The following is a 13,382-nucleotide window of genomic DNA, read 5'->3' as shown; positions in this document are numbered from 1 at the left end:
CATCTGGGATCTTTGTTCTGGTTCTAAAAACAAGCAAGGTTCTCCACTCTAAATACACAGAAGGCAGGAACTGGGGATGAGGTGGGATTAGGAAGGAGGAGGAGGAGGAGGAGGGAGAGAGGAAAAGGAGGAGCAGGAAGAGGAGGAGCAGGAGCAGGAACAGGAGGAACGGGAGGTTCCAGTGTCCCCTGTGGCCGCAGCCGCGGGACCATTGCCCCCAGCTCGTCCTGCAGGTGAGCGGAGAGGGGGAGCTCGTCCCAAATCCATCAGAGGGTCCCCGAGAAGGTTTTTTATTGGGGTGTGTTTGGAGCTCGCAGATTGTGGATTTGAGCCCCAAATATCCTCTGGTGTCCCTGGGAGGTTTTTTCCTCTGTGTGTGTAGGCTTGGATCTCACAGGACCCCAGAGCTGAGCCCCTTGGGGGATCTTTGGGGGCCCACGTGGTCATTGCCCAGTATGGGCAGGGGAGGACATTGGTCCTGGGGACCCCCGGGAGAGCAGAGGAGGGGAACCCCTGGGACCCCCAGAGTGGGGAGAGCAGAGAGGGGCGATCCCAGAGCTGGGGGACCCCGGCAGACTGGAAAGGGGGGAAGCCTGGAGAGGAGGGACCCCTGGAATCCCTGGGATCTCAAAGTAGAGCATCAGGGTAGAAAGGACCCCATGGACCCCCAAAAGCCCCTGGATCATCCCTAAGCAGGACGCTGGAGAATGAAGAATCCCCTGGAACCATTGGACCCCCATGATCCCAAGGAAAGGAAATCTCTGGAACCCCAAAAGTGGAGAGATCAGCAATAGGGAATTCCTGGGAGAGTTTTTTCGGGCTGAATCTTGATGTGTGGAGCTTTTCATGGACACAAGACTCCTGCTGAGTTCCAGAGATGGACCTTGCCAGGAGGAGCCTCTACTCCAAGGCGCTCCCACCTTGGTTTCCCCCAAACCAGGGTTTGTCATTCCCAAGCTGTGGCCGGATGGAGGAGGAGGAAAAGCCCCAGAGATCCCTCACAAGGAGGGGCTGCAAACCCAGCCCAGGGAGGTGTGAGGAGGAAAGAGCCGCCCTGAGCCAGGAAGGCGGCCGGAGATGCAGCCAGAGCTCAGAGCTGGTGGAGAAGCCTCATGGCAGGGAGAAGCCCCACAAGTGCTTGGAATGTGGGAAGGGTTTCAGCTACAGCTCCACCCTGATGGAACACCTGAACATCCACACTGGGGAAAGGCCCTGGGAGTGTGGGGAATGTGGGAAGAGCTTCAGTGGGACCTCCGACCTCAGCAAGCGCCACAAGATCCACACTGGGGAATGGCCCTAGGAGTGCTTGGAATGTCAGAAGAGCTTCAGGTGGGATTCAGAGATCATCACTCACCAGCACTTCCACACCAGGGAGGGGCCCTGCGAGTGTCCCGAGTGTGGGAAGAGCTTCGTGCGCTGCTCCAGCTCCATCCCCCATGGGAGGATCCGCGCTGGATGATCCCCAGTGACTCCCGTTGGGCAGAGCCCTGGTGACCCCTGTTCTGGCTGATCCGTGTTGGGTGAGGGGAAGGTGTTGGAGAGATTTCTTTCCCTTCTCCTTGTGCTGCTGTGATTTGGTTGATAATAAATTCCCTCCGTGAGCCCAGGCCGGGTCTGTTGTGCCCGTGCGGGATTTGCTGAGGGATCTCTCCCGGTCCTTGTCCCCAGCCAGGAACCCTCGGTTCCATTTTCTGTCCCTGTGCGGCTGCGGAGGGCAGGGACAGAGCGGCTCTGGGGGTGCCTGGCATCGGGCCAGCGTCACCACTCGCCACGGACACCCCTGAGATGCCGCGCACCTGGGCACGCATTGCTGCGCTCACCTGAGCTCCCACCTGCCCAGCGCCCCAAGGTTCCCCCTCCCCAAAATACCCCCAGCCCGGGGCTGCAGCGTCCCGGAAAGGCCTCAGCCAATGGCAGCGCAGGCAGGAGGCGGCTTAGCCAATGAGAGCTCGGGGCGTTGGATTGCCTCATCGGTTGTCGGGCAGAGCCCGTGGCCGGTCGCTGCCCAGAAGCGGCGGCAGCCAATGAGAGCGCGCGGCGCTGCCGAGCCCGCCCTGCTCCGGACTGGCGCTCCCAGCGCAGCGCGGCTGCTTTGGGGCTGCTGCTCCCTGCCCGGCCCCGGCCACGGGGCGAGGGGCGGCAGCTGGGGCCCTGCTGGTGACACTGGTGATGCTGGGAGCCCCCCCGGCTGCGGGCGCGGAGCTCTCGGGTGAGCGGGGGGCGGGAGGCGCTGGGACAGGGAGGGAGAAGGGGGAAAAGGGGGCGAAGGGGGGAGCCCGGAATGGAGGGGGAGGAGGAGGGGACCCCCCCAAAGGGAGAGCGGGAGGGGAGGGGTGGGGGGAGGGGAGGGAGGGGTGGGAGAGGGTGGGAGAGGGTGAGGAGGGCGGGAAAAGGGGAGTGGGGGACCACAAAACTGAGCGGGAGGGGGCTGGGGATTGGGGGATTTGTGGGGAAATGGGGAAATGGGACCCCAAAAGTGATTTGGGAGCGGCAGGAGGTGGGAGGGGAGAGGACATGAAAGAGGAAATGGGGGAAGGGTGGCAAAGAGGAAGAGGCGGCGCGGGCAGGAGGGTCCCATGGCGGCCGTGGGGCACAGGGGGTGTGGAGTGGGGATCCGGGGTGTTGCCTTCTGGAGCAAGGCAGGCGACCTGGTTCTAAGGATCAGCACGGCGGCCCAACTCTCCTGGGCTGCTCGGGCCAATGACACACGCAGACATCAATGTGATGGACGGCCAAAAGGCGTTTATTATCTCATCTCTTGGGTTTTTATAGTCTAAGGGGTCTCTACGTCAACGTGGGTCTGTCTTTACCATCTATGGTTAGTAAGGGCTGGACAGTTACTGGGTAGGGGATGGAAAATTACTGGTATTTTTGTTAAGGGAGGCTACCTTCCTATGTTAGTTTCTTATCTACGGGAAGCAGATGGTCTTATCTAAGGGGGAAACTGAGGGTCCTGCCTTTCCGTTACATCGCAAGATCTTCCGCAGCGCCTGTCCCTTTCTACCACATCTCCCCCCCCTTTTTCACAAATGAATGAGGTAGTCATGTACATAGGTACTGAAGTGAGGTATAAGGTTGTAGTTCGACAAGGGAAAGGGGTCTTGGGAAACCTGAGTAAGTTTTTGCCAGACAAGTTCGGAAATCTTGTGACTGGCAGTGTTCCCTGGTTGAATTCCCTGGTTGAATTCACAGCAGTTGTCGTCGGCCTAGGTACAGGATGTTGGTCCGTTCCAGGTGGCTCTGAACGAACGAGACCAGCTTGTTCAGCAGGCATGGTCCGAAGGTGACTGTTAGAAACAGCATCGCCAATGGACCTATCAGGACAGAAATCAGAGTGGTTAGCCAAGGTGATTGATTGAGCCAGGACTCGTACCAGCCCTGTTGGGCCTCCCTGTCTTTCTGTCTCTGAGCCAGTCGGTTCCGGAGTTCTGCCATGGAGTCTCTCACTACTCCCGTGTGGTCTGCATAGAAACAGCACTCCTCTTTCAAGGCGGCACACAGGCCCCCTTGCTGCATGAACAGGAGGTCCAGATCTCGCCTGTTCTGCAAGACCACTTCTGAGAGTGAGGAGACTGACTTCTCTAGAAAGGAGATGGATTTCTCGATCCTTTGCAGGTCCTCGTCAATCGTTGCTTGCAGCTGTGACAGTCCTTGGTGCTGGGTCGCTAGGGCTGAGACTCCTGTGGCCGTTCCAGCTGCTCCCAGGCCGAGCAGCATTGCGATGGTTATACCTGTCAATATTTCTCTCTTGTGGATCCGGCTGGGTCCCTCAAGAAGATGGTACATTTCTTCGTCTGAGTGGTACAGGATCCTAGGAACAATCAGAACTTGGACACAGAAGTCGTTAGAGTCATTGAATTTGGGAAGGAACACACAAGGACTCACTCCGGATCACTGGCAAACCCACATCCCAGATGCGGCTGGGACTGCCCACTTATTGTTTCTCCTGTTAGGCTTGACCATTTTGGCACAGAGGTTACCTCCCCGCTTAGCTAGGGTTGAATTGCCAAAGCATCTGCCTCAGCCTGTGACTTGACTCAGGGTGATTCCTTTGCGAGGGGTATCCCATCTGCACTGGTGAGGGGCGTCGGCTGAGGAATAACTGAAGGGAGTGTTTAAAGCGACTCCCTCGTAAAAGGGAGGTTTGACATCGTAACAAAGCCAGCAGGATTCGGTTAGGTTAGGGTTGGATTCGTTCAGGGATACAAAGGTAGCTTCTAACATACGAAGGATTGGGTCTGAGTCTGACTCGGTTAAGCGGCTCATCTGAAAGGTTTCCGCTTGACCGTTCGGGACATTGCTGACCCCCTGTGGGTAAGGTTTTGGGGTAGGTTACGTTTCTCCCTTTCGGCACACTTTTAATCGCTTTGTTGGGTCCGACCGCTCGGGGTGCTGATGGTTGGAGCCTGATAATTTGCACGTTCACCCTCTCTTTTGACCCTTGAAGGACCACTGTCCACATTCTGCCTGTGGCCCAGCTAGGGTGATCTGGCTGCAAGACCGTCATGTTGTACTCAGTGCACGCCCGAATTCTAGGGACTTTATGTTCGTTTCGATGGAAGTTTCCGTGAAAGAAGAAGGGTATTTTGCAACCGATGGGTGCCCAGGTGAACTGTAAGAATTTGTCTGGCTCTTGTGGATCCCACCCAGGCCCCGATGGTCTGGCATCTGTAACAATGGTTTCACAGCCCCAGTGCCCACAATATCCCCACCCTGGGCGATTGCAGTAGCTTTTCCCAGGGTTTGAAGCTGGGCACCAGTAGGATAGGTACGAGTGTGTGACGTGTGGGGAATAGGGTTTTACCCTTGGCCGTCCCGGAAACAGGTCGGTGATGCGGAGCACGAAGGATGGGGTGTTCGGTGTGGTGATTTCTCTGAGTGCTTTGCCCCTACTCAGGTGTCGCGCGACCCACCTGAAGGGCTGATGGGGGTAGTGGTCTGGGCTGGCTTGCCCTCCGACGACAAGCCCCAACAGCAAAATCACACAAAAACACCCTTGGTGCTTGGGTCTCCCCCATGCGGGTCTCTCGGGTGCTGTCTGCCGGCTTGGTGGTCTGTCACTTTCGTCTGGAACCGGGAAGTACGCGTCACGAGGGCGTCCCACGAGCAGGTCCTGTAAACAAATACTCGCAATTCTCGTCAGTCTCATTCTGCTCGCTATGAAGGTCCGGTTTAATCGACTTAAGTGGACACCACCTGATTTTGCTGTCCTTTTTGACAGCTGCGTACCCTCGCCCCGTGAGCATCAGCCTCCAACCCCGTTCCCACTCGCCTAGCTCGTTTCTGATTACCACCTGTGGGCCCTCTTCTAGTGTTCGAGTGGCCCAGTGTTTTTGGACGGGACTGTTTGTTTCATCTCCCCTAGGGAATTGATTCAGTGCCAGCAAAGCGGTTGCCAGCATACGTGCCTGATCTCCTGGGGGAATGGCATTGGCAAAGCCTTCTGCTTTTGCCAACACTTCTATCTTGGTTTTCAGGGTCTGGTTTGCTCTCTCAACTATGGCCTGCCCGGTACTGTTATGTGGGATGCCATGCACTAGCGTGATACCCCATTTCGAGGCAAATTCCTGTACTTGTTTGGATTTGAAGTGGGAGCCGTTGTCCATTTTGATCTGCTTGGGGATACCAAGCCAAGCCATGGCTGTCAGCCAGTGCTGAATTGTGGTTTTGGAGTTGGTTTTGGGGTGCTGCGTAGCCACGATCGCTCCGCTATAAGTGTCCACTGTCACTGCTAACCATGCTCGGGGCTTCAGTATTTCGCACCAGGTGAAGTCCGACTGCCAGATTTCTGAGGGCTTGAGACCTCTCGGGTTGACTCCGTAGGACCAAAGGGGTGACTTCTGGCAATGAGGGCAAGTGGCTACCACATGTTTTGCGTCCGCCGTCGAGATTCCGCATCTCTTCGCCAGTGCTTTGACTCCGATGTGGAGCGACTCATGCAGTTGACGAGCTCTTTGCAAGGTCCAGACACCTTTCGCTGCGGTGTCCGCTTTGTCGTTGCCGATCTGGAAGTAACCTTTGAGTGGGTCATGGCTGTTGATGTGAATGACTGACACGGTGCCCTGTCGCGAGGAGAGTGCTTCTTCCAGCATTAGGGCTGCTGCTGATGTTGACGGTCCTGCCATGGCTAGGCAGAGCCTTGCCATGAATATAGAGTCCGTTACGATGTTGAGGTGTTCGTCTTGGAAGAGTCCGCACGCCAAAACCACTGCTGCTGCCTCACCTGTTGCACTGACAGTGTGGGGTCCCTCGCTTTGACGCAATGCCATTGCTCTCCTGCCTGCCACACTGCTGCTGTGGTTGAGGTCGTGGAGGAAGCGTCTGTGAAGACCGTTGGTCCCGGCTGCGGTCTGTCCTTGACCTTCGGTGGCATATCCATGTCGACTACGGTCAGCAGCTGAGTCCAGGGTGGCTTGGAGGAGTAGGTGATTTCTCCTCCGAAGCCGGAGAGAGCAAGGGCCAGGTACTCTGATATTGTGGCTGACCCCTTGGTCGGCTGCTTGCGAAATGGAAGGTGGATGCTTGTTGGCTCTGTCCCTAGGTGTTTCAGGGCGAGTCTCCTGCCTTTCATGATGAGGTTAGCGATGCACTCGATTCCTGGGGAAAATGCACGAGCGGGTCTTCCGAGGACCACCCAGTGGATCGGTCGGGCCTTTTCTGCAAGTCCTTGGGCCAGTGCTCCCACTCCCCCCTTCGGTGTAAAGTGGACGTACAGGTCCAGTGGCATGGCTGGGTTCCACCTGGCAAGCGTGCCAGTGGCCATCTGGTTTTCGATGAAGTCGAGGGAGCTCGTTGCTTGCGGTGTCAGCTCCTTGGGTTCCCAGGGGTTCTTTCCTTTCAGGAGGTCGTACAGAGGGTCCATGACCTCGGGAGGAATCTGGACGATGTTGCGAAGCCACTGCAGCGATCCCACCAGGCGTTGCACGTCGTGGAGCGTCTTGATGTCTCGGTTGATCTTCATCTCGGGGGGTGTCACGTAGGAGCTTGTGATGCCCACTCCCAGGAAGGTCACGCAGGGTCCTCTCTTGATCTTTGCGCTCGCGATCTCGAAGCCGTTGGCTTGAAGGGTTTCCGTGATTGTGGTCACCAGGTGATCCACTTGGCTTGTCGATGGTGCTGCGACCAGGATGTCGTCCATGTACTGGATGATGGTCGCGGTGGGATAAGAGTGTCGGACTGGCATCAGTGCTTTGTCCACGGTGATTTGGCATATGGTCGGGCTGTCGACCAGGCCTTGCGGAAGCACTCTCCATTGGAAGCGAAGGTTGGACCGCTCACCGTTCCGAAATGCCACGGAAAAGGCGAATCGCTCTCGGTCCTCAGGGTGCAGGGGTATTGAAAAGAAACAGTCCTTGATGTCCAATACTGCACATGGCTGTCCTGTGGGGATGGCTGAGTTCGCGGGAAGCAGTGTCTGGACTGGACCCATGGGTCTGATCGTCTTGTTCACTTCTCTCAGATCGTGGACGAGACGATAGCCTTTTCCAGACCTTTTGGGGACCACGAATACAGGGGTGTTCCATGGGCTGGTGGAGGGTTCTATGTGACCCTTTTGCAGTTCTCGATAGACCAGTTCCAGCAAGGCTGCCATTCGAGGCTCTGTCAGGGGCCACTGCTCAACCCATACGGGGTCTGATGATTTCCAAGTCAATTTGATTGGCAGCGGAGGGTGTACGGCAGTGGCCCTCATGATAAATTTGTGATCCGAAATCCTAGCAAGGAGAGAACATCCCTTCCTAACAGGGGTGGAGAATTTTGCAAAATGTAGGGGTAGATTGCTACTGTCTGTTCTGGTCCCTTTTTTGTGTGAAGTGTTATAGCCACCAGCTGGGTGCTTTTCCATGCCCGGGACTGCCCCCCCACTCCATTCACTGGGGGGACTTCTTTGAATTGCCAATGTCCGGGCCAATATGCTTGGGGAAAAATTGTGCAGTCTGATCCCGTGTCCGCCCAAAACTGAAACCCTATGATGTGAGGATCCTGGCTGCCGTAAAGGCGGCATGTCCCCCACACCATCAGGGGCTCCTTCCCTATTTGCATGACCAAGGCCACCCAGGGATCCCGCTTTGGGCCGTCCCCTGCTGTTCCTGTGACACCGGCGCGGCTTGTGGCGGTGGGGGGTGCGAGGGTATTGAGGGTGCTGCACAACTCTGCCATTGAATTGCTGGGGGGGATGCAAAGTTGACTGCTCCCTGTGGAGGCATAGGGTATGAGGGTCCCCTGCCCCACTGGGGGTTGCTGTAGCTGGGCCGCTGCATATTCCAGGTGGGAGGGGGCTGGATGCAGCCCAGGTGCCCCCTCCCTCTCCTGTTTCCCTGGGGTCTGGATCTGCATTCCTTAGCTAAATGCCCCTTCCTTCCACACACCCAGCACGGCCCCCTACCTCCCCCTTGGCGTGGTGGAGCAGCTGCTGATAGGCGCCTTGGCTGGGGGCAGTTTACTGCCAAGTGGCCTGCCTGGCCACGCTTAAGGCATGCCATCACACTGGTTATTGCAGTGTGAACTGCTGCTTGGATGGGAGCTAGGTGTTCCTCCTTTGCAACGTGTCTGATCATGGCAGCTATATTAGACCCCTGTGGCAGTGACCTTAAAATGTCCTTGGTGGCTGAGTTGCATTGCTGGCGTAGGCAGTCTGCCAGCACGGGACCCTTCGCCTCTGAGGGTAACGTAGAGGAATCTATTGCGGCCTGGAGCTTGTCCACAAATTGAGTGAAACTCTCACTCTCACCCTGTTTTATGGACGACCATGGAGAGGGTTTGGCTAAACTTTAGAAGCGTCCCGGATGGCTTCTCGGGCAGCACGGGTTGTTGTCATAACCTCATGGGCTCGCAGGCCCTCAGCCTGTAGCTGGGGGGTGATCATAGTGGGGTCTGTGCCCATGAGCCTCTGTATGCTGGAACCGTGCAGTGGATGGTCTGCCCCTGTTACCAAGGCTAGCTGTTTCATGCAATTATCCTCCCATTCTTGTTTGAATACGATCATCCCTGCACCATCGAATATCATTCTACACGTCTGCTTAATATCGAAGGGAAGCATATCGTCCCCACCAAAAAGGCCGTCAATAAGTGTGCAAACCATGGCAGAATTAATTGCCTTATCTGCAATCGCTTTAACAATTGCCTGCACATCTTTCGGATTGACTGGTGAATAAGTCCTTTGGTTTCCGCCTGCCCCCCCCCACACGGACCGGGAACACTAGGGTGGCAGACGGAGTCCATTCCGCGCAAGCCATTTTTATTTTCCGCCAGTTTGTAAGTGGGGTTTGGTTTTTCTCTGGTAACCCCTTCACCCATGCGGGAGCGCTGTGGCTAGTGACCTTACGTGCCGCTTCTCTCTCTCTGTTAAAGCCGGAATCCAGATCGGAATCCTCCGATACTATCTCGGGCTCGGAGCTCGAGCCCGAGTCCGAGCCGGAAGTTGAATAAAGAGACGCTTCTGGGCTGCTCTGCCTTCTCCTCGGGCTCCGACCCCGCCCCTTCTTGCGGGGGTCGGGCCGTTCCCTCCCCCTGGGGTCCCCCCACCTCCTGCTGGGGGAGGTCATTGCCCTATAAGGACTTAATTTGAACTGAGCGCTCTGATTAGTCTTCCGCGCCTCCGCGGGGGCCGCCCCGTCTCCCTGCTCGCCCGCGCATGCGTTGTTAAGCGGGCTGACCGCGCTTCCGCCCCCCACCTCCTCCTTTCCGCCCTGACCATGCGGTTCGGCGCCATTTTCAAACGCATATGGTGGGGGGGCGTTTTTATCGGTCCCTACGGGGTCCGCCGATTCGGCCGCGTTCCGCGCCTCCTCCGCGAGCCCCTGCCAGAACGCCCGCGGGTGTTCCCCCCCCTCCGATGGTGAATCCGCTCGCCGAGGGGGATCCGGCGTTTGCGCCTCCGCGCGCCTGCCTGGGTCAGGCATCTCCGCGGTTTGTGTCGCCGCGCCCACCCCCAACTGCGGCACGGCTAATAAACAGGTTCGCGCGGCTATCCAGGTTTCCTGCTCTTCTCGAGCCTTTTGCAAAGCCTGGACAACCCTGCCCCACGATTTTAGGGCTTTCCCTGAGCCCGAGGACATGGTGTCCTCCGCCAGGGCTTTTGTACAATTATCCCACACGTCCGAATGTAGGACGTCCACGGGGCTTTCAATAGCCCCAAGCTTAATCAGTCTCGGCAATGCAAGAGTTAAATCCCTAAGTTTACATTCTATACCCCATTGTGCATGCATCTCTGTTACGACCTTCACAATGGCTTCCATGGTCCACGCTGGTCCGGAGGCGTCCCTCCCGCTGTGGTCAGACCTGCTGCCAGCAGCCGCTGTCCTCTTCCAGGAGAATCCCCGTTCCCCGGGCGCAGATCGGCTCCCGGGTTTCGGGCACCAAATGTTGCCTTCTGGAGCAAGGCAGACGACCTGGTTCTAAGGATCAGCACGGCGGCCCAACTCTCCTGGGCCGCTCGGGCCAATGACACACGCAGACATCAATGTGATGGACGGTCAAAAGGCGTTTATTATCTCATCTCTTGGGTTTTTATAGTCTAAGGGGTCTCTACGTCAACGTGGGTCTGTCTTTACCATCTATGGTTAGTAAGGGGTGGACAGTTACTGGGTAGGGGATGGAAAATTACTGGTATTTTTGTTAAGGGAGGCTACCTTCCTATGTTAGTTTCTTATCTACGGGAAGCAGATGGTCTTATCTAAGGGGGAAACTGAGGGTCCTGCCTTTCCATTACATCGCGAGATCTTCCGCAGCGCCTGTCCCTTTCTACCACACCGGGGTGGTCCCTGGAGTTCTGGGGGTGCTTCTGGGGGAGGCTGGGGTGACAACCCAGAGCTGTGTCCCGCGCACACAGGGGTGTTCCAGGAGATGGTAACACACGAGTGTCACTTCATTAACGGCACGGAGAAGGTGAAGTACGTGCAGAGGCAAATCTACAACCGAGTGCAGTACTTCGTGTTCGACAGCGACGTGGGGCACTTTGTGGGGTTCACCCCCGCTGGGGAGACGAAAGCAGAGCGCTCCAACAATGACTCGGCTGCGCTGGACTTTTATCGGGGTGAGGTGGACAGGCTCTGCCGGCACAACTACGAGGTGTTCTGCCCATTCAGCGTGAGGTGCCAAGGTGAGCGCGGGCCAGAGCTTGTTCCCTCGGGCCCTGCCCTGCCAATGACCTTGGAGCCTCTCAAAACCTCTCTGGGAATCGCCCCAGAGCCTTCAGCCCTTATTGTGCCCATCTCCGGGGCCCCTTGTCTCCCCCAGTCCCTCCCAGTGCCCCCCCGCCGCGCGTCCATTTCAGCGACGCGTAAAGCTTACGCTTTTCAGCCAATCAGAACTCGTATTTAAAATTACTCATCTGTTACTAGGCAGACCCGCAGCGCCGAGTGCCCCGCGCCGGACTCGGCCTCGCAGTGCCGCGCACTTCATTCCCAGTTCCTCCCAGTGCTGCCCCAGTCCCTCCAACTCATTCCCAGTCCCTCTCAGTACCTACTCCGTCCCTCCCACTCCTACTCAGGTCATTCCCAGTTCATTCCATGTTCTTTCCCTGAGCACCGTCCTCAATCCCAGGACCCCTCATCTCCACGCATTTCTCCAGTCCATTCCCTGTCCATTTCCATTTACTCCCAGTCCCTCCCAGTCCCTCACCACCTCATCCAGGCCCTCCAAGTCAATTCCCAGTTCACTCCCAGACCTCCAGCCTCTATCCCAGTGCCCCCCCATCCCCTCCCACCTCTCTCAGGACACCGCAATCCCACCAAGTCCTTCCCAGTCCAATCGCACTCCATTGCCATTCCCTCCCAGTCCATGCTAGTCAATTCCCAGTCCCACCCAGTCCCTCCTAGTCCATCCCAAGTCGCTCCCAATGTATTCCCGGTCACTCCCTAGTCCCTTCCTTTTGATCTCAGTCCATTCAATTCCCACCACATCCATTCCAAGAACCTCCCAGTCCGTCCCCAGACCCTCCCAGTCCTTCCCAGTCCCTCTCCAGCCCAACCCAGCTCTCCCCTCTCTCTCCCAGTGTCCCCCAGCTGATCCCAGTGTGTCCCCGCTCTCTCTCTCGCTCTCTCTCCCAGTGGCCCCCAGTGTGTCCATCTCGCTGGTGCCCCCCTCGAGCTCCCAGCCCGGCCCCAGCCGCCTGCTCTGCTCCGTGATGGATTTCTACCCTGCTGTCATCCAGGTCAGGTGGTTCCAGGGCCAGCAGGAGCTCTCGGAGCACGTGGTGGCCACCGACGTGGTCCCCAACGGGGACTGGACCTACCAGCTGCTGGTGCTGCTGGAAACGCCGCCCCGGCGCGGGCTCAGCTACAGCTGCCAGGTGGAGCACGTCAGCCTGGAGCAGCCTCTGAGGCGGCACTGGGGTACGGGGGAGCCCCTGGGGGCGCTGGCAGAGCCACTGGGCTGTGCTGGGAGCCACTGGGAGGGAGCTGGAGAGAGCCGGGCTGGAGCTGGGAGAGGGGCTGGAGGCTGGACAAGGGCTGGGAAGGGGTTTGGGGGATGCTGGGGTGGGTGGGATGGGGTTGGAGGGATCCTGGTGGGCACTGGGAGGGAGTTTGGGGGTGCTGGGTGTGACAGGGAGGGATCGCAGTGAGCCCCGAGGAGCTGGAAGGAGATCGGCGATAGGACAGCGGGGCTTGCCATGAGCTCGGTTGTGCTGGGCACAGCCTGGGAGGGCTCTGGCTGAGTCCTGCTGGGGCTGCCAAGGGACTGCGAGAGGCTTTGGGGGTCCTGGGGCGCTGGGGGCACCTGGGAGGGGGCTGTGGGATGCTGAGAGGGACGGGAGGGGCTTTGGTGGCTCCTGGGCAGGACAAAAAGGGATCGGGGGGAGGTTTCAGAGGGTCCTGGCTGGGCTGGGGGCCAGAGGGAGGGCGCTGGGAGGGGCTCGGGGTGTCGGTGAGAGGTTTTGGGGGTGCTGAGCCCTGTGGACCCCCCAGAGATGCCGCCGGACGCTGCCCGCAGCAAGATGCTGACGGGCATCGGGGGCTTCGTCTTAGGCTTCGTCTTCCTGGCGCTGGGGCTCGGCTTCTCCCTGCGCAAGAAGGTCAGGACGGGTGCCGGGGGTGGCGTCCCCGCCGTGGCGGAGCGTGTGCGCTCCCGCCGGGGCCCCCAGCCCGGTGTCACCCCCTTTTCTCTGCCCACAGAGCTCCTGAGCCGGCGGCGGCCGCAGCCCCTCCCCGTGGGCTCGGGCCCGGCCGGGACCCCCTGCTCCGTCCCCGCTCCGCTGATTTTGGGGGGGTCCCGTGTCCCCCCCAGCCCCGCTGGCGCTCTGCCCCCACCCAGTGCCTGCTCCCAGTGCTCCCAATAAAGCTTCCCAGTTGGGCCCGGGGACGTTTATTGGGGGGCGGTGGGGAGAGGTTTGGGGGGGGCGATGGGACGGATTTGGGCAAAGGGAGGGGGACAAAGGGTGGGGG

At 58.4% G+C, this 13,382-nt stretch overlaps 1 protein-coding gene across 1 annotated transcript; it reads left to right on the top strand.

The window, feature by feature from the left end:
- Positions 1 to 9,832: 9,832 nt before the first annotated feature.
- On the top strand, positions 9,833 to 13,006 carry LOC128945556 (class II histocompatibility antigen, B-L beta chain-like; the record flags this gene model as incomplete). Its single annotated transcript, XM_054289301.1, has 4 exons — positions 9,833 to 9,890; positions 10,829 to 11,098; positions 12,048 to 12,332; positions 12,906 to 13,006. Coding segments are annotated over exons 1-4 (714 nt in total), but the record flags the coding sequence as incomplete, so codon positions are not given.
- Positions 13,007 to 13,382: the final 376 nt, after the last annotated feature.

Source organism: Melozone crissalis, unplaced genomic scaffold (assembly GCF_028551555.1).
Source record: "Melozone crissalis strain CALT ecotype California unplaced genomic scaffold, PUWL_Pcris_2 ptg000066l_1, whole genome shotgun sequence".
Lineage (NCBI taxonomy): Eukaryota > Metazoa > Chordata > Aves > Passeriformes > Passerellidae > Melozone > Melozone crissalis.
This window is presented reverse-complemented; position numbering and strand designations above follow the sequence as displayed.